Source organism: Mobula birostris, chromosome 27 (assembly GCF_030028105.1).
Source record: "Mobula birostris isolate sMobBir1 chromosome 27, sMobBir1.hap1, whole genome shotgun sequence".
NCBI classification, from domain to species: Eukaryota; Metazoa; Chordata; class Chondrichthyes; order Myliobatiformes; family Myliobatidae; genus Mobula; species Mobula birostris.
In genome coordinates, this window is record NC_092396.1 from 2,373,951 (window position 1) to 2,395,441 (window position 21,491).

General features: G+C 48.8%; 1 protein-coding gene across 8 annotated transcripts in view; it reads right to left on the reverse strand.

Annotated features, from left to right (window-relative positions):
- LOC140188712 (polyhomeotic-like protein 2) overlaps positions 1-21,491 on the reverse strand; it is a 237,767-nt gene that overhangs the window by 135,151 nt on the left and 81,125 nt on the right. For all 8 annotated transcript variants that reach the window (XR_011883363.1, XM_072245266.1, XM_072245263.1 and 5 more), the window contains one exon: positions 5,485-5,634. Coding sequence is in view for 7 of the 8 variants with exons in the window: in XM_072245266.1 (XP_072101367.1) it covers positions 5,485-5,634 (150 nt within the window). In the remaining variant the exon portion in view is untranslated. The remainder of the gene's footprint in view (positions 1-5,484; positions 5,635-21,491) is intronic.

Genomic DNA, 21,491 nt, shown 5'->3' on the forward strand with positions numbered 1-21,491 from the left:
CAGGATGTGCGACAGCAACACCTGCAGGTTGCCTCCACTACATCTTTGCGTTGTGTCGAATGTTAACGCAAGAAACACATTTCACTGTACATTTCGATGTACATGTGCTAAATAAATCCGAGTCGGATTCTGTTCTAGATGGACGGTACACACACAGAGTTTAAAACTGCCCGGTCCGACACAGACTCCCATCTTGTCGATCTGTAAGGGTTGTAGCTTCAGGAAGACTGGAATACCTGGAGGTATTGTCAGGGTGCCTGGGGGTATTGTCGGGATTCCTGGTGGTATTGTTGGGGTGCCTGGAGGTATCGTCAGGATTCCTGGTGTTATTGTCGGGATGCCTGGTGGCATTGTCGGGATTCCTGGAGGTATTGTCGGGATTTCTGCTGGTATTGTCGGAACGCCTGGTGGTATCGTTGGGATGCCTGGTGGTATTGTCGGGATTTCTGGTGGTATTGTTGGGATTCCTGAAGGTATTGTCGGGATTCCTGAAGGTATTGTCGGGATTCCTGGAGGTATTGTCGGGATATCTGTCACCTTGGTCATTCCCTTTTCTCTGTTCTACTTTCTGGGAGAAAATACAGGAACTTGAAAGCCTGGACAACCGGACCCAAACACCAATGCCCTTGAATGGAAAATCCTACAAAAAGTAGTGGATACTGACAAGTCCATCACAGGTAAAGCTCTCCCCACTATTGAGTACATCTACATTGAGCAGGAGAGCAGCATCCATCGTCAGGGACCCCCACCACCCCGGCCACCTCTCTTCTCGCTGCTGCCATCAGGAAGGAGGAACAGGAGCCTCAGGACCCACACCACCAGGCTCAGGAACAGTTACTACCCCTCAGTTATTAGGCAGGAGGTACAGGAGCCTCAGGACCCACACCACCAGGTTCAGGAACAGTTATTACCCCTCAACCATCAGGCTCTTGAACCAGAGGGGGATAACTTCATTCACCCCATCACTGAAACGTTCCCACAACCTATGGACTCACTTTAAAAAAATCTTCATCTCATGTTGTTGATATTTATTGCCTATTTATTTATTATTATGATTACTTTTTATATTTACTGTGAATGCCTACAAGAAAATGAATGTCAGTATGTAGTTTGATAATAAATTTACTTTGAAGTCAGAAGACTCACTGCTGAAACTGACACCCTCCCCCCGCCCACATCCCCTTCCCGATGGGGTTGCCTCGCTCTCAGACCCACAGTTCAATCTCTTCCGTTATTGCCACATTAACATCTCCTTGTCTCAGCACCATTCTGCTGCTCTGCTATAATTCAAACATAGAGCAGTGGAGCACACCACAGGCCCTTCAGCCCACAATGTTGTGCTGGCCCTTTAACCCACTCAAATATCAATCTAACCCATCCCTCCTGCACGGCCCTCCATTCTCCTATCACACTTGGGTACTGTTGTATTTATCATTATTGTGTTTACTGTTTATGCACAGGTGCTCACCGATGGACACAATGGTAAATAGACCTGCCTCTGTGCAACACACACACAATGCTGGGGGAACTCAGCAGGCCAGGCAGCATCTATGGAGGGGAATGAAGAGTCGAGGTTTCAAACCTAGGCCCTTCATCAGGACTGGAAAGGAAGGGGGAGGATGCCGGAATGTGAAAGTGGGGGAGGAGTGGAGGACAATCTGGCAGGTGACTGGTGAGACCAGGTGAGGGGGAAGGGGGAATGAAGTGAGAAGTTGGTGGGGGAATGAAGTGAGAACTTGGGGGGGAATGAAGTGAGAAGTTGGAGGGGAATGAAGTGAGAAGTTGGTGGGGGAATGAAGTGAGAACTTGGGGGGGAATGAAGTGAGAACTTGGGGGGAATGAAGTGAGAAGTTGGAGGGGAATGAAGTGAGAAGTTGGGGGAATGAAGTGAGAAGTTGGGGGAATGAAGTGAGAAGCTGGGGGGAATGAAGTGAGAAGTTGGGAGGGAATTAAGTGAGAAGTTGGGGGAATGAAGTGAGAAGTTGGGAGGGGATTGAAGTGAGAAGTTGGGAGGGGATTGAAGTGAGAAGTTGGGGGGATTGAAGTGAGAAGTTGGGGGGATTGAAGTGAGAAGTTGGGGGGATTGAAGTGAGAAGTTGGGGGATTGAAGTGAGAAGTTGGGGGAATGAAGTGAGAAGTTGGGAGGGGAATGAAGTGAGAAGTTGGGGGAATGAAGTGAGAAGTTGGGAGGGGAATGAAGTGAGAAGTTGGGAGGGGAATGAAGTGAGAAGTTGGGGGAATGAGGTGAGAAGTTGGGGGAATGAGGTGAGAAGTTGGGAGGGATTGAAGTGAGAAATTGGGAGGGGATTGAAGTGAAAAGTTGGGAGGGGATTGAAGTGAGAAGTTGGGAGGGGAATGAAGTGAGAAGTTGGGGGATTGAAGTGAGAAGTTGGGAGGGGATTGAAGTGAGAAGTTGGGAGGGGAATGGTGGAAGAGGTAAAGGGCTGAAGAAGGAGGAATCTGATTGGAGAGGAGAGTGGATATTGGGAGAACAGGAACAAGCAGGGGAACTGGCGGAGGTGAGACGAGAGGGAATGACAGAGTAGCCAGAATGGGGGGAAAACAAATAGTATTTTTTCTATGTATTGCAGTGTACTGCTGCCACAAACCAACAAATTTCACAGCACACGACAGTGGTAATAAATTTGATTCTGTGCTGGACTGGAAGGCTGTGGTCCTGTGGTGACATCACCACCTGGTGACAGATGGAGGAACTGCGGCCTCAGGCCGAACCACCCTGGAGTGAAGCCATTCTGCCAACTCAAGTCCATACTGGCTCCCAGGAAAGTGATCACTGCAGCGCCACTGCCCTCTCTTTGCCTTATAGTGCGAAAACTCTCCCATCCACCAACTCCCCTTTGATCCTCACTTCCACGGGAGATGCGGGGAGACACATGGGCCAACTGGGACTCACTTCGATGGGAGTCTGAGTTGGAATTGACCAGTTGGCCTGTAAAACATTACGACTGAGACACTGGGGCCATTTACAACAGCCAGTGAACCCTGCAACTCCACACACTGTTGAGATGTGGGATGGAACTGGAGTAGCCAGGATAAACACAACCTCTTCCTGTACAACCCTCAATCTCTCTGTAACTCTCACTGGTTCCTACACTCCTCCCCCTCTCTGTTAACCCCTATTCATTTCATTAACCCTTTGTGTACCCTACGCCCCTCAATGTCTTTGTACTACTGTACGGAATTGACACCCTTTCCCGTCTCTGTAACCCCCTCCCTCCAATAACCCTCCCAGTCTATATAACTACCTCTCACCCCCTACACCCCCCCCAATCTCTGTAACCCACTCTGGCCCAGACACTTCACCCCGGTGCTTTAACACCTTCTAATCCCCTAGACACCACCCCATTTCTGTAACCCACACCTGTACCTACACCGCTCTGCATTTCTGTAGCCACATCTGGCCCCTAAACCCCTCCCTGTCTCTGTAACCCCCTTCATCCCCTAAACCTTCCCCGTCTATGTAAACCCTCAAGCTCCTAGACACCTCCCTGTCCCAGTAACCCCCTCTGGCCCTCACACTCCTCCCAGTCTCTGTGATGCCGTCTGATATCTGCACACCTCCCCATCTCTTTAAACCCTCTCTGTAAACTGCTCCAGCTCCCTACACACCTCCACCTACATCATGCCCCATCTCTGAAACCCACGCTGGTCCCTACACCCCTCGCCAGCTCAGTGACCCCCACCAGTACCTACACCCCAAGAGCCAGAAAGGCTGGCTCTGTTGTAGAAGTCAAACTGGACACACACAACATGCCGGAGGAACTCGGCAGATCGGGCAGCATCCGTGGAAATACCTCCGGCGTGTTGTGAGTGTTGCTTTGACACAAGCATCTGCAGAGTATTTTGTGTTTAAAACTGGACACACTGGAGGCTATGGTAGAACAAAGGACCCTACGGAAAATCCTGGCAATTATAGACAATGTTTTTCACACTCTACATGGAACACTTTTAGTAGTAGACTAAGACAACTGTGCTGCTCCAAACAGCGCTATATGAGGTCATTCCTACCCTCGGCCATTATGCTCTATAATGAGTCAACCTGTAGCCAGGGAAGTGATGACCTCCTCCTGTTAGACTGTTAGAGGTAACTTACGTTTTTTATTTCTTACTTCTCCACTAATATTTGTTTATCTGTGCACTTGTAATGCTACTGTGACACAGTAATTTCTTTTAGGATCAATAAAGTATATATCTACCTATATATCTTTATCACCCATTCCGGCCTCTCTAGTCACTAAAACCCTTCTTGTCTCTGCAACCGCCTCTGGCCTCTACTCCCACCCCCCCACCACCCCACCATCGATGTAAACTCTTGGCTCCTTACACTGCTCCCCCTCTCTGAAAACCCCTCCACCCCCTGCAGCACTCACTGGCTCTGTAACCCATGCCAGACCCCTCCTCTTGCTCCATTACAAAAACCACATCTGTTCCCCAACATCCCTGCCCACCTCTGAAATCTCCTCCAGCCCCCTAAAACCTTTCTTCTCTCTGTAACCACCTGCGGCCCCTACATCCCTCCCCATCTCTGTATCCTCCACAAGCCCTACTCCCAATCTCTGTAATCCCTCGGTCCCTACACCCCTCCCCATCTCTGTAACCCCCTCTGGCCCCTACACCCCTCTCCGTCTCTGTAATCCCCTCTGGCCCCTACACCCCTCCCCGTCTCTGTAACCCCCTCTGGTCCCTACAACTCTTTCCATCTCTGTAACCTTTGTCTGGCACAGCCAGCCCTCCCCATCTTTCTCACCACTACTGGCTCCCAAACCCCTATGTTTCTGATACACCCTCCCTCCCCTACACCCTTCTCTGTCTCTTTAGCCTGCTCCAGTCCCTACATTCCTCCCCATCTCTCTACCTCTACCCTCCAAATCCCTCCCCATCTCTGTAACCCCCCTCAGGCCCCTACAGCCCTCCCCACCTATGTAACCCTCTCCACTCTCCGACATCACTCCCCATCACTGTAACTCCCTCCAGTCTCTATACCCCTTCTGTAACACCCTCTGGACCCCTACACCCCTGTCTCTGTAACAACCCCCCCTGTCCCTGACACCCCTCCCAGTCTCTGTAACGCCCTCTGCCCTGACACCCCTCCCTGTCTCTGTAACCCCCTCTGCCCTGACACCCCTCCCTGTCTCTGTAACCCCCTCTGCCCTGACACCCCTCCCTGTCTCTGTAACCCCCTCTGCCCTGACACCCCTCCCTGTCTCTGTAACCCCCTCTGCCCTGACACCCCTCCCTGTCTCTGTAACCCTCTCTGCCCTGACACCCCTCCCTGTCTCTGTAACCACCTCTGCCCCTGACACCCCTGCAAGGATGGCAGCTGTGAAATCGGAGCCCCATCTCCCTGTCTTGGCATAGAAAGAGCCCAGCAATGCATCAGAGTGATCAGCCTCCCGCTCGGCCCTTCCCCATCATCTCCTCCCTCCCTCGCAGCCCTGGAGCAGTTGGCGAGGACCCCATTACCTGGACAGTCTGTCGGTCGGGGAGTCCACTGTACACCGAGATTTGCGGCACGGGCTGGCGGGCGCTGGCGCTGCTGCTGACCGGGTCAGTCTCCATCCTGTCCGTGGCGCTATGCTGTCCACTGCCGTGTGGCCCCTCTACACGGCACACCTGCAATGAGAGGGGACGGTTCAGCCCAAGGTTAACACGGAGGACCCACCCCCGAGCCTCCATGCTCCCCCTCCCTACACTGACCCCCCTCCGAGACCGAACCCCCTCCCCGAGTCTCCATACTCCCCCTTCCTCCACTGACCTGAGACACACCCCACCCCAAGTCTCCATACTCCCCCTCCTCCACTGACCCCGAGTCTCTGTGCTCCCCCCTCCCTCCACCGACCCCCCCGAGACCCACCCCACCCCGAGTCTCCGTGCTCCCCCTCCCTCCACTGACCTCCCTGAGACCCAACCCCCCCGAGTCTCCGTGCTGCCCCCTCCCTCCACAGACCCCCAGACTCAACCCCCACCCCGAGTCTCCATGCTCCCCCCTCCCTCCACTGACCTCCCCCGAGACCAAACACACCCTAGTCTCCGTGCTCCCCCACCCCCGAGACCCAACCCACTCACAGACGTCTGTGGAACCAGCCCCCGAAACCAGTGTGAGGGCTGCATCACTCTGGGATAGTGCTGTGCTTTAACACAGACCAGGTTTGCACATGGCTGCACGGGGGACCAACGTAACTGCAGAACTGAGGGAAATGGCCCCGGGGCACCTACCACCTGCCAACCCGAGACCTGGGTTCAATCCTGAACTCCAGCAGTCTGTGGGGAGTTTGCACATTCTCTCTAAACCACCCCTCACCCACCCCACCGCTTCTGTCCACGATCTGTCGATGTTCGGCCTGGTGGGTCAATTAAAAATACGCAGGAGGAACTCAGTGGGTCAGGCAGCATTTGTGGGGGAAAGAAACTATTGAATTTGTGGGTTAAAACACTTTGCAATTCCCCCCTCATGTGTGAGGGAAGGGTATTGATAAGAATTTGGGTATCGATAAAAGGGGTATTGACCGTAGAAAGCATTCTTCTAGGGTGCATCACAACCTGGTATGGAAGTTGTCCTGTCCAAGACCGGAAGAAGCTGCAGAAGATCATGAACCCGGTGCAGCACATCACACAAACCAATCTTCCGTCCTTGGACTCACTTTACACTGCACACTGTCAGAACAGTGCTGCCAGGATAATCAAGGACACGACCCACTCAGCCAACATACTTTTCGTCCCTCTTCCCTCCGGGAGAAGGCTCAGGAGCTTGAAGACTCGTACGGCCAGATTTGGGAACAGCTTCTTTCCAACTGTGATAAGACTGCTGAATGGATCCTGACCCGGATCTGGGCCGTACCCTCCAAATATCCAGACCTGCCTCTCGGTTTTCTTGCACTACCTTACTTTCCATTCTTCTATTTTCTATTTAGGATTTATAATTTAAATTTTTAATATCTACTATCGATTTGTAATTAAGGGAGTGGGAAGCGCAGAATCAAATGTCGCTGTGATGATTGTACGCTCTAGTATCAATTGTTTGGCGACAATAAAGTATAAAGTATAAAGATAAGAATTTGGGGAGCATAAGTCGATTGGGATAGGAGCAATACAGTGAATTCTGGTTAACTGGACCATCAGCTAATCGTGGCTGCTACTTATTTGGGATAACTTTTCAAGAACAAGAACTAATCGAGAAAATAGCCAGGATTTCCTTAGTTTATTTGGGATACTGTGCCACTTAATTGGGAGAGGAGACTGTTGCCGAACAGTTTCTAATTGGCATTAGTCACGACAATGCAGCGTGTTTAGAGTGAACAGTTTTTAAATAGAGTGCACAGTTTTTAAGTAGCATCAACTCCGTCTGTCTTCAAAAATTAGTGATTTCTGTCCTGGATTGTTGTAAGAAATAAGCAGCACGACAACTCAGAACTGTTTTGCTCTTTTAAGCATTCAGGTTTAGGGATGCCAGAAACAGCCGGGAGTGAAAATGAAACGATTTCACCACTTCAACAAGTTAGGAACTACAAAGAATTTGAAGGTATCGATAATCATCTTGAATATTACAATGAAAATGAAGATTTGGAGGATGCAATCATTGAAAACATTGTATGAAGGCAGTCTGTTATCTACACCTGGAGTCCGTGCTGATTTTGTTTATTTACAGTCAATCAAGTGAACACAGCAGTGTACACGGGATGAATTCCTCCATCGATAACTATTAGAAACTAATACAGTTTTATAGTACTGTAGTAGTATCAGTAGTATCCTAATTTGTTCTGTATTTCATTTAAATATGTAATTTGTTACTCAGTTAAATAGTAGCTTGTCTTCTTTCATCCCTTTCCAATTATTTCCACGAAACTTCAGCTAATTGGGGCAAAATTTACGGGTCCCAATGTGCCCCAACTAACTGGAATTCACTGTATATACGGGTGCCTGATGGTTTTTATGGACTCGAGGAGCCTGTTTCTATGCTGTTTCTATGACGGGGGAGCACCTGCAATGCTATTTATGGACATCAGGTGGCAGTAGAACTCCACAGAGCAGCCACATCAGGGCTACCTCCATCACTGCTCCCTCCTCTGTGTCGTTCTCCACTTCTTTCCTCCCCATCAGTAATGGGAGTCCTCCAGGTCTGACCAGGGGTCATGGAGTCATACAGTCAGGAAACATGCCATTCAGCCCACGAAGTGGGGAGCCAAGGTACAGCAGCAGTTAGCATGACACTATTACAGCTCAAGTGTCAGAGTTCAGAGTTCAATTCCAGCGCTGCCTGTAAGGAGTTTGTACGTTTCTCTTTGTGAGCGCGTGAGATTCCTCTGCATGCTCCAGCTTCCTCCCACATTCCAAAGGCCTATTGGCTGGTAGCTAATTGGTCATTGTAAATTGTCCTGTGATTAGGCTCGTGTTAAATAAGCAGGTTCCTTGTTGTGTCAGAGGGCCCGTTCTGCAATGTGTCTCTAAATAAATAAATCCACACTGACCCTTCGGTATGAATCCCATCACGCAGCACTCAAAGTCTGCCATTCAAAGAAAATTTATTATCTAAGTTAGGGTGCCAGCTTTCTCACTCCCATTAAGGGACAAAAGTAGCAGAACAATACGGGACACTTGCAGGCATTCACAGTGAAACAAAGAAATGTAAAAGAATCAATGAGAATCTCCACACACACAAAGTCTGACAAATAACAAACTGTAAAGAAATAAATCACACTGAGAACCACGGCCTGGATGCTTCCAGTGTTCACTATCAGTCAGTCAGTTTCCCGGCTGTGTATTTCAGACACTCGTCAGTCTCTGGGTGAAGAAGGTACACTCGGAACCTCATCTCCCTTCCCCTGAATCAACACCCACACGTTCTATTCACCTTTCACTGGGGGAGATTCCTGCACTTTATCTTATCTGTACCCTTCCCCTTTTTAATCCCCTCTTAACCTCTCCGCTCCAGGGGAAAGAGTCAGTTTCTCCTCCATCCCAGGCAACTCCCTATGAAATCTCCTCTGCAGTCGCATCAACATCAAGAAGGCAATATTTCACTTGGAATTTGAGGATTCTTGGTGTGTCACGAAAGACTCCCACAAATTTCTACAGATGTACCGTGGAGAGATGTACAGTGGTCGTGTCACTGTCTGGTATGGAGGGGCCACTGCACAGGATCCAAATAAGCTAATGGAAGTTGTAAACTCAGCCAGCTCCATTATGGACACTAACCTCCCCAGCAACCAGGACATCTCCAAAAGGTGATGTCTCGAAAGAGCAGCATCCATCATTAAGGATCTCCAAACCCAGGACGTGCCCTCTTCTCATTGCTACCATCAAGGAGGAGGTACAGGAGCCTATAGACACACACTCAATGTTTCAGGAACAGCTTCTTCCCCTCTGCCATCATATTTCTGAAGGACAATGAAACCATGAACACTAACTCACTATTTTTGCTCTCTTTTTGCACTACTTAGTTTAATTGTCTGTGATCTATAGTTTTTTTATTATTATGCATTGCATTGTACCGCTGCTGCAAACATTTCACGACAAATGCCGGTGATTTTGATTCTACTCCTTGTGTTGCTACTTGGGCAACAGCTTGCTCTCCAAGTTGTACTGCCCTGGCTTGCCTACCACATCATCCACTGTCAACCCCGACCAGTGCAGTGCCTCACATGTATTGCAAAGTACTGCTGCTCCAAAACAACACATTTCACAACAGATGCTGGTCATATTAAACCTGATTCTGATTTAGCTCTACAGACAAATCCTTCCTAGAGTGGTGACCAAACTTCATGCCATATTCCAACCAAGGGCAGACCAGGGTTTTACATTTAGGAGAATGAGGGGGTATCTCATAAAAACATTCGGAATGTTAAAAGGCCTTAACAGATTAGATGCGGCAAAGTTATTTCCCATGGTAGGGGAGTCTCAGACAAGAGGGCACGACTTCAGGATTGAAGGACGTCCATTTAGAACAGAGATGCGGAGAAATTACTTCAGTCGGAGGGTGGTAAATCTGTGGAATTTGTTGCCACGAGCAGCTGTGAAGGTCAAGTCATTGGGTGTATTTAAGGCAGAGATAGATAGGTTCTTGATTAGCCAGGGCATCAAAGGGTATGGGGAGGAGGCAAGGGAGTGGGGATGACTGGAGACTTGGATCAGCCCATGGTTGAATGGCGGAGCAGACTCGATGGGCCGAATGGCCTACTTCTGCTCCTATATCTTATGTGGACCTTTAGACTTTAGACTTGCACACCAAGGTCCCTCTGCTGGTCATCTCTCCCCAGGACACTTTCTAAAGCTTGGGTCATAGGTACATTCTTTGAATTGGCACCATTGCAGGGTGGGAGACATTTGAAAAGAGCAAGTCTTGTCAGGCAACACACATCAAAGTTGCTGGTGAACGCAGCAGGCCAGGCAGCATCTGTAGGAAGAGGTGCAGTCGACGTTTCAGGCCGAGACCCTTCGTCAGGAGTGAGTTTTATCTGAGTTAATAAAAAGAAGGGAGGTTTAACTGGAGTGGCCTGGGGCGGTGGTAGACACAGACCTATTCGGGATTTTTAAGTGACGCATGAATGTGAGGATAGAGATATTGTGTAGGCAGAGGAGATTAGTGTAGTTACCCATTTGATGACTAATTTAATCACAGACAAGAGAAAATCTGCAGATGCTGGAAATTCAAACAACACACACCAAATGCTGGAGGAACTCAGCAGGCCAGGCAGCATCTATGGAAAAAAGCACAGTCAACGTTTTGGGCCGAGACCCTCCAGCAGGACTGAAGGAAAAATGATGAGGAGTAAAGTTAAAAGGTGGAGGGAGGGGAGGGAGAAACACAAGGTGATAGGTGAAAGCGGGAGGGGAAGGAATGAAGTAAAGAGCTGGGAAGTTGATTCATCAAAGGGATACAGGGCTGGAGAAGGGGGAGTCTGATAGGAGAGGACAGGGGGCCATGGAAGAAAGAAAAGGGGGAGGAGCATCAGAATGAGGTGATGAGCAGGCAAGGAGATAAGGTGAGCGAGTGAAAAGGGGATGGAGAATGGTGAAGGGGGAAGAATTACCAGAAATTGACGTTCATGCCATCAGGTTGGAGGCTACCTAGACGGAATACAAGGTGGGTGTGGCCTCATTGCTTCTTCTGGCTGATGTGCTTAGTGAAACGGTCTCCCAATCTATGTCAGGTCTCACCAATATACAGGAGGCCACACCAGGAGCACCGAACACAGTGTATGACCCCAACAGACTCAAATATGAAGTGTCGCCTCACCTGCAAGGACTGTTTGGGGCCCTTAGTGAGGGAGAAGGTGTAGGGGCAGTGTAACACTTGTTCCGCTTGCAAGGATATGTGCCAGGAAGAAGATCAGTGGGGAGGGATGAATAGGCAAGAGAGTCGCATGGGGAGTGATCTTTGGAGAAAGCAGGAAGTGGGGGTGGGGGTGGGGGAAGGAAAGATGTGCTTGGTGGTGGGATCCAGTTGGAGGTAGCAGAAGTTTTGGAGAATTGTGTGCTGGACACAGCGGTTGGTGGGGTGGTGGGTGAAGACAAGAGGAACACTATTCCTGGTAAGGTGGTGGGAGGATGGAGTAAGAGCAGACATGCGTGAAATGGAGGAGGTGCGGTTGAGGGCAGTGTTGACGGTGGAGGAAAGGAAGCCCCTTTCTTTGAAGGAGGAGGACACCTCCTTCATTCTAGAATGAAAAGCCCCATCTTGAGAGCAGATGCAGCGGAGTTGGCGGAATTAAGAGAAGGGTATGGCATTTTTACAAGTAGTAGGGTGGGACGAGGTACAGTCCAGGTAGCTGTGAGAGTCCACGGGTTTATAACAGACATCAATGGATAAGCTGTCTCCAGAGATAGAGACTGAGATCAAGAAAGGGGAGGAAGGTGTTAGAAATGCACCAGGTAAATTTGATGGCAGGCTGGAAGTTGGAGGCAAAGTTGTAGAAGTCGCCATGGGTGCAAGAAGGAGCACCAATGCAGTTGTCGATGTAGCTAATTTCTAATTTATTTGGTTTGACTCAACACTGAAGAGCCTTTTCCTGAGCTGTACTGTCCTATGTTCTACAACACAACCATTCACAGTGTAGGTCCTGGTCTATATTGTACTCCCAATGTACTAATTGCACTTTATGGAGTGGTAGTGTAGCAGTTAGCACAACCTTTACAGCAGCCAGTTGTGAGATCAGGAGATCAGGGTTCAATTCCCGCTGCTGTCTGTAAGGAGTTTGTACGTTCTCCCCGTAACTGCGTGGGTTTCCTCCCAGAGTCCAAGTCAGTACGGTGAGGGTTAGTTAGTTGAGGGCATGCTCCGTTGACACTGGAAGTGTGGTAACACTTGCGGGCTGCCCCAGCACAATCCTCGCTGACTTGATTTGGTGCAAACAAGGCATTTCACAGTAAGTTTCGATGCACGTGTGACAAATAAAGCCAATGTTTCAATCTTTATCAGTGTGTCACCTCCCATTTAACTGGGGAGGGGTAGGGGGGATGGAGGAGTCATGGGGACAAGCTCCCACTACCTATTAAATACGCCCAGTGGCATGAGCCTCCAAGAGTCTCTGACAACCAGGTCCAGCACCCAGCCTTCACATGTGGCTTCGCTGCTAAGCTGTTTCTGCTGACAGAAGGGGCAAAGGCAGGATTCTGGCGTTTTAAAACCAGTCGTTCGGGCAGACGGGGCTCATCAGCCGAGATTGGCAGCTCATCTAGGAGAAGGGAAACTCTGATCTCAAACCTCCGCTGCCTTGAGGCTAAACCCACTCATGAGGATGGCTGCAGGAGTAAATCCTGAGGAAAAACCGGGAGCTGGAGTCCCTAAGGATGTCCTACATCGAGTTCAATGCAGCTCCTGTGACCCCACTGGTGCCAAACTGTATCGGTCTCTGCCCTTCCTTTGGACTCATCATCTGTGGAGAGGAGGAGCCTGCTGCATGGACAGCAGCTTGATCCCCATATTGGACTGCTCAGACTTGTGTACAGCTGGGATCCAACACTCGTGGTCGACCCTGGCCTCCAGGACGTTCCATTTATCAGGGTCACACTCCCCCTCCAGTTTCTTAGTCTATTTCCCCAGCACATCGACATCACCCCGAGCCCCCACCCTGGTTCCTGGACTGTGAGTGCCCCCACCCACTGGTCCACGCCAGTTAGGGTGCCCCCTGCCCCTATCCCCAGTCCCAGAGGCCACACCCAGGGTCCGGAATGTCGTTCAGGCACTTGGACAAGGGCTGGACAGGAAAGTTTGCAGAGATATGGGTCAAACACAAGCTTGTCTGGCTGCATCATTACGAGGTACAGAAGCTGCAAGGCATTATATCACAGGTCCCTACAGGGGACAGTAAAATCTACCGAGAAGATCACTGGGGTCTCCCTCCCAGACACTTAGAGGGAGCGTTGTAGACAAAGGGCCCAAAACATTGTCAAGGATGTCTACCACCCATCCAACAATCCCTCTGACCCACATTGTTAGGAAGGAGGTACAGGAGCATCAGAACAGGACTGCCAGCTTCCACCTTCAGCTGTGAGACTAATGAATACCCTCATCACCAGGACATCCAGCTGTTTACCTGTGCTGCATACATGCATTTTGAATTATATTTTATTAACTTATTTATGGTAACATTTTGGTTTTTGTACTGTGTGAGATGTATGTTTTGAGGGTGCACCGTGATCTGGAGGAAGGTTGTTTCTGTCTGGTTGTATATATGTACAGTCAGACACTGATCTGGAGGAAGGTTGTTTCTGTCTGGTTGTATATATGTACAGTCAGACACTGTGATCTGGAGGAAGGTTGTTTCTGTCTGGTTGTATATATGTACAGTCAGATGACAATAAACTTGAACTTGAAGCTGGATGCGAACCTTGGCTGGCATGGGGCAGTTGTTGAACCCCTGACAGTGCAGCACTCCCTCAGTCCTGCATTTGGGCACCATGGATTCCTGCACTCAGCCCTCGGGAGTGGCTGCTCTGTACAGAGTCTGTCACCATCCCCTCACTCTGCCCCCAGGACAAACACAGACAACTCATCATCTCATTGGAACTTGAATAATATCTTTTTTATCTTCGCAGACACGAGGAAATCTGCAGATGCTCGAAATTCACGCAAAACCCTCCTGCCGAAGGGTCCCGCCCGAAAAGTCGACTGTACCTCTTCCTCTAGATGTTGCAGAGGGTTGTGGTTCTGTGGAGTGCTCTGCCTCAGAAGGCAGTGGAGGCCAATTCTCTGGATTCTTTCAAGAAAGAGTTATATAGAGCTCTTAAAGATAGTGGAGTGAAGGGATATGGGGAGAAGGCAGGAAAAGGGTACTGATTGTGGATGATCAGCCATGATCACAGTGAACGGTGGTGCTGGCTCGAAGAGCTGAATGGCCTACTGCTGCACCTATTGTCTATTATCTGCCTGGCCTGCTGCGTTCACCAGCATTTTTTGTGTGTCTTTTTTATCTTCAGCATTTACTTAAAAATTCTGTTCCCAAGAGGTCCTACACAGCTTTGTCTTTGATACGAACAGTATCCAGGCCACACTCTCTTCTCCCTGCTGCCATCAGGACTCACAGCACCAGGTTCAGGAACAGTTACTACCCCTCAGACATCAGGCTCTTAAACCAGAGGGGATAACTTCACACAACTTCACTCACCCGAACACTCAACTGTTCCCAGAGACTACTGACTCACTTTCAAGGCCTCTACGACTCCTGTGCTCAATATTATTTATTACTTATTTACCTATTATTATTATTAGTTTGCTTTTCTTTTTGTATTTGCACTATTTGTTGTATTTTGCACACTGGTCAGTCTTTGATTGTGTGCAGTTCTTCATTGATTCTATAGTGCTCTTTACTGTGAATGCCCACCAGGAAACAAATCTCCGGGTTGTACGTGGTGACATATATGCACTTGGATAATGAAGTTGCTTTGAATTTTTATCAGTGTTTCATTTGTAAAGGAGAGATTTTCCAAATGGTCCTGTTTTTAAGTCAAATCTTTCCTTACCAGTAATGTCAGGGTCCTGCACATCCAAAGCAGAAACAGAGGACAACTGGTTTCAGTTAAGGTTCCACATGCAGATTGGACCGCGTCAGATGCAGGCAGTGTGGCAGGAACGCGTGTGGGGTCTGTGGTTCCACTGATCTCTCCCCTTCCCCCGAGCTCAAATGGCTCTCAGCTACCTCCCCAGAACCTGCACAGCCCCTCCTGTCTCCAGTTACCTGAGCACAGTATCTCTAGATTTAGGATTGTTTAATGTCATTTCCAGTACACAGGTGTAAAGGAAAATGAAATAATTGTGACCCCAAATCCAATGCAGCACAAAAAAAACACAATAAGAAAAGGAACACAATAATAAAAACACAATAAATATAAATACATGAGATAGCTTATATACACAGATTGAATGTGTGTCCATAAAGTGACGCTAGGCACAGGAGTGTCTGTACATAAGATGTTTCTGACAGGAAATGATAAAGTAGTAGTGTTTGAGGGTGTGGAGGGGTGGGTTAGCGGGTGGAGGTGTTGATCAACCTTACTTTTTAAGTCTGGTGGTCCTGGTGTGGATGTTATGTAGCCTCCTCCCTGATGGGAGCGGGACAGTTGATGAGTAGGGTGGGTGGGATCCTTCATGATGTTACTGGCCCTTTTCCTGCACCTTTTCCGTATACGCGTCCTTGATGGCAGGTGGGCTGGTACCTGTGGTGCACTGGGCAGGTTCGAGTTCCTATTGTAGAACCTTGTCTCCAGCACAGTGCAGTTTCTGTACCAAGCAGCGATACAGTTTGCGAGGGTGCTCTCTATTGTAGAATGATGTGAGAATAGATGTGCTATAGAATCCAGCTCTCTTCAGAAAGCAGAGGCGTTGCTGAACTTTCCTGATTGTGTAAGATATGTTCTGGGACCATGAGAGATTGGGTGTGACATGCACTCTACGAAGAAACCTATCCCACACTTTGGGCTTCACCTCCCAGCAGAGCCCTTTACACTGTTCCTAATTTTCTTTAAATGAGTTTTATCGATTAAAGATTAGCTTTCTTTGTCATGTGTACATCAAAACATACAGTGAAATGTGTCAAATCAAATCAGTGAGGATTGTGCTAGGCAGCCCGCAAACTTGGTTTTGGCACCAACGTCTTTGTCCACAACTTACTAACCCTAACCCTAACCCACAACTTACTAAACCTAACCTGTACGTCTTTGTCCACAACTTACTAACCCTAACCCGTACATCTTTGTCCACAACTTACTAACCCTAACCCTAACCCACAACTTACTAACCCTAACCTGTACGGCTTTGTCCACAACTTACTAACCCTCACCCTAACCCACAACTTACTAACCCTAACTCGTACGTCTTTGTCCACAACTTACTAACCCTCACCCTAACCCACAACTTACTAACCCTGACCTGTTCATCTTTGTCCACAACTTACTAACCCTAACCCGTACATTTTTGAAATGTGATGAGGAAACCAGAGCACCTGGAGAAAGCCGACACAGTCACGGGGATAACGTACAAACCTTTTACTGACAGCAGTGGGAATCGAACCTCGATCTTTCAGCTGTAAAACATTAAGCTAATTGCTACACTGCATGCCGGCGTTGTGTTGCTGGGAATAGAAATCCCACACAGTCAAGAGCCAAGAAAAGAGCATTTGTCCAGCTGCCAATCGCAAGATGTTATTCTAACCTCCTCTCAAATTCTCTCTGGCTTTTTCCTCTCCATGAAAGCAGAGGGCTTTCTATAGCAGCAGACCCTAGCGACATGTAGGGAACCAGCTGAAATTCACCCGTCAGTGACAGTAACTAGTAACCAGTAACCAGCAGTCAACCCAGCTTAGGGAGAAGCGGTTGAAAGTTATGGGAAAGTTCAGAGGAGATGTGAAGGACAAGTTTCTTTTTTTACAGAGAGTGGAAGATGTCTACAGTGTACTGCCTAGAGTGGTGGTAGAGGCAGATATGATTGAACAAAACACACGACGTGTTGGAGGAACTCAGTGGGTCAGGCAGTATCTCTGAAGGAGAATAAACGGATGCCATTTCAGGTCAAGACCCTTCATCAGGAAGTTATGTTGCAGCTTTACAAAACTCTAGTTCAGCCGCATCTGGATTATTGCACACGGTTCTAGTTGTCCCATTGTAGGAAGGATGTCGAGGCTTTGGAGAGAAGGCAAAGATAGTCTTTTTATCCCAGCTAGGGGTGTCTCAGACTGGAGGGCACAGTCTGGTGGATATACTGGATGAGCTGCCAGATGAGGTTCACGAGAATAGCCTTTTCATTCCTGGGATCAATGTATGAAGAGCACTTGATGGTTCTGAGCCTGTACTCGCTGGAGTTCAGAAGAATGAGGGGGGATATTGAAAGGCCTAAATAGAATGGACATGGAGAGGATGTTTCCTATAGTGGGGGAGTCTAGGACCAGGGGACACAGATAGAGTGGATGTGGAGAATGGGGAGAGTCTACAACCAGCGATCAGAGCCTCAGAATAGAGGGGCGTCCCTTCAGAACAGAGATGAGGAGGAATTTCTTTAGCCAGAGTGTGATGAATCTGTGGAATTTTTTGTCTTAGATAGCTGTGAAGGCCAAGTCATTGAGTATACTGAAAACGGAGGTTGACAAGTTCTTGATTAGTCAAGAGGTCAAAGGTTATGGTGACAAGGCAGGAGAGTCGGGTTGAGAGCCACAATGGAATGGCGGAGCAGACTCACCGAATTCTGCTCCTATGTCGTACGGTCTTAGGAGGTGGTTGAGGTAGAGGCCAACACATTGCTTAAAAAGAATTTGGACAGGTACGCGGAGGGGAATGGCACAGAGGATCTGGGGCCAATGGATGGAGTGGATGAAGAGCCTGAACAACTCCTACTTGGTAACTAGAGCCTTTTGGAACTGGACTCTGCCTTTGGCCACTTGCCCCTACTTTCCGATGAGCCTGAAGAGAGTTGGCCAAGGCACATCTATACTCATGTCATTCTGCAGATGAGCATCCTAACAGATTGTTTTATATTCTGTTCCTTACCTTATTGTGAATTTGTTGTGCTGTATCTTTTCCGGAGTAACAATTATTTTGTTCTTTACACTGTGTACTGGAATTGACATTAAACAATCTGAATCCTGCTGCAATATCTCCTCCCTTACGAAGTGTCTAGTTTCTGTCACCGTGCCCCTGGTACCCGGAAGACACTATTGTGTGTGGAAGATGTGGTCTAAACCTGGAGGGCTCGGGCAGAGCTGTGTGGGGGGGGTGGGGGGGGTGGGGGGGGCAGGGAGACTGACTCCTACTGGGCAACTCCTCTGAAAGCTGGGGACAGGGGTTAAAGTCAGGCAGAGATCCAAGATTGTTTAACGTCTTTTCCAGTGCACAAGTGTAAAGGAGAACAAAATAATTGTTACTCCAGATCCAATGCAGCACAAACAAAACACATTAAGATAAAGAACACAACAACAATAAAAACACAATAAATATAAATCCATAGGATAGCTTATATACATAGGTTAATTGTATGTCTCTAAGGTGACGTTCAGCACAGAAGTGTCTGTACGTAAGGGGACTCTGACAGGAAATGATAAAGTAGTGGTGGTTGGGGGTGTGGAGGGGTGAGTTAGTCGGTGAGGGTGTTGATCAGCCTTGCTGCTTGGGGAAATTAACTGTTTTTGAGTCTGGTGGTCCTGGTGTGGACGCTACGTAGCCTCCACTTCGGATACTGTTGGAGCAGAGGTGGGATCCTTCATAATGTTACTGGCCCTTTTCTGACACCCTTCTGTATATCTGTTCCTGATGGCTCTTGCAGTAGGTTAAAGGGTGAGCAGAACATCATGGGCTGAAGGGCCTGTATTGGGTTGTGCAGTTCTATGTTTATATTCCACTGGGTGTACCAGCAGTAAAAACGTTTCTGTGATTTATGTACAGGAAACCCTAGCCCTGTCCACCCCTAGCTGTGAGGAGCAGGGTGAAATGATTTCTCCTGCTGGGAGGGTGTTCCCAAAGGAGGAGAGCGGCCTGAACGATCTGCAGATGCTGGTGTTTTGACTGCTTGTGGGGTGCGGGGCCAGACTGCAGCGTTGGGTTTCCACAGACCACGGCCTGTGCTGACAGAGTCTATCTGAGTTAATGGGAAACAAATGTGAGGCACCTTAAAACTGCAAGCCATTCCGCCATTTGACAAGCTGAAAACACTTATCTACTGCCGAAGTATTTGTGGGTCGCAGCTGATGCATAGCAGAACTGTTCCCAAGTCAGTCATTCCAACCAGAGCTACATTACCTCACAGCTCTTCAACTCACTCCTCCAACTAATGAAGGCCAACACACCATATCCAGCCAATTCTGCTCCTACGGTCTTACGGTATTACACACCTTCACAACCAAACGCAGGTTTAATATCACTGGCATATGTGGTGAAAAGTATTGCTTTGCGGCAGCAGTACATTGCAATACATAAATGACAGTAAGTATTGTTCTGTGTCAAAGTCTCAGGCACATACAGTTTATACAGTTACAGTGCCTGAGATGTTTGCACAGTACTGTATTGTCAAAGGGGAGCGGAGAGCGAGTTTGTAAATCTGCTGGGAGCAAAGGATGTTGGGAATGTGGAGGGTGGAGTGTCATGGGAGGGGTGTGGGACAGGTGGCAGAGAAGGGGTGCCAGGGGTGATAGGGTGTCCATACAATTAGTTCATTGATCATTACAGAACATCTCTCTGATGCTTTGTGCAGAGAAGGAGTGCCGGGGTGATGGGGTGGTGATAGTGCAGACACACCCATCCGTGAAGCACCAGGCTAGGTCATTTGATCCCTTACAGTTAGTTCATCGATCATTACAGAACATCTCTCTGATGCTTTGTGCTTCCTCCTTTCTCCCTTCCCCTTTACCCAACCATGACTCTCCTCTCCCTGCCTCCTTCCCACTATCAGGCTACCATGGAGAGCCACATCAGAATCAGGTTTATCATCGCTCACATATGTCATGAAATTTGTTTTTTATGTGGCAGCAGTACAGTGCAATACATAAAATTACTACTATAGTACTGTGAAAAAGTCTTAGGCACCCTAGCTGTATATATGTGCCCAGGACTTTCTGCACACCAGTGTGTGTGTGTGTGTGTGTGTGTGTGTGTGTGTGTGTGTGTGTGTGTCTGTGTGTGTGTGTTGTTCAGTGCTGTCAGCTCATGGATAGTGTAGTTGGATAGGGTTTTCATGGCCTTTCTTCCACACAGATACTGCTGCTGCCCAGGCTGGGACCCGGCCAGATTCGAACTCAGGACCATCCACCTCAAAGTCCAGTGCTGATGCCTCTACACCGCCGGCCGACCCATATATATAAAATTAAATAGGTACTGCAGAAAGACAGCAAATAAACAGATATGTGAGGTAATGTGGGTACATTGTCCTTTCAGAATTCTAACTGGCTGCATCCCTGTCTGGAATGGAGAGTCCAATGCACAGGATCGGAAAAAGCTGCAGAAAGTTGTAAACTCAGTCAGCTCCATCATGGGCACCAGCCTCCCAGCGTCGAGGACTCCTTCAGAATGCGACATCCAGCACTAAGGCCTTCCTAACAGTTCAAACAGGTCCGGGGAGAGCAGAGCTCTCTCTCACCCATGTCAAAGCACCACCCTCCTACCTCAACAGTGACACCTGTCACTCACCTCCAGAGCAGTCTGAGGGTGGGTGGTGGGGCCTGGAGCTGGGTAGTGTAGGACAGTCAGTTTTGTGAAGACATTCCCCCCCCCCCCCAACCACATACTTGCTGCCTTCCTCGGGGATCATCCATTTTGACTGGTCCCAATGCAGGGACAGGTGAGGATGTGACATTACATGGAGATCCAAGCTCAGAAAAGGCCCTTCCATCCCAATGGAGCCCTGGCCAGAGCTCATAATGATGGTATCCATCATCAGGGACCCCCACCACCCAGAACTTGCCCTCTTCTCATTGCTACTATCAGAGAAGAGGTACAGGAGTCTGAAGACACACACTCAGTGCCTGATGGTCTTATGTTGAACTGATGGTCGAAGACATTTTCTCATTTAGTGCACAGGAATAACACTGATGGCTTCACAGAATCATTGAGACTGTCTGTGTATTCAGAAGTCTTTCGCAGAGCAGAAAGTTTAACTGAATCAAACAATGGAGTGTTCAGAGCTTCCTGCAGAATGTCTGACTGAGAGATGCTTATATTCATAGGAAACAACATACCAGATCCCCTATGCAAACTCACACCTGATCCCCCCGCGCAGACACACACCCGATCCCCCCTGCGCAGACTCACACCAGATCCCCCCGCACAGACTCACACCAGATCCCCCCTGCGCAGACTCACGCCGGATCCCCCTGCAGACTCACGCCGGATCCCCCCGCATCGACTCACGCCGTATCCCCCCGCACAGACTCACACCCGATCCCCCCACGCAGACTCACACCCGATCCCCCCACGCAGACTCACACCCGATCCCCCACACAGATTCATATCCAATCCTCTACATAAACAGAAGATATCATACAGGTTCTGGAACTCCA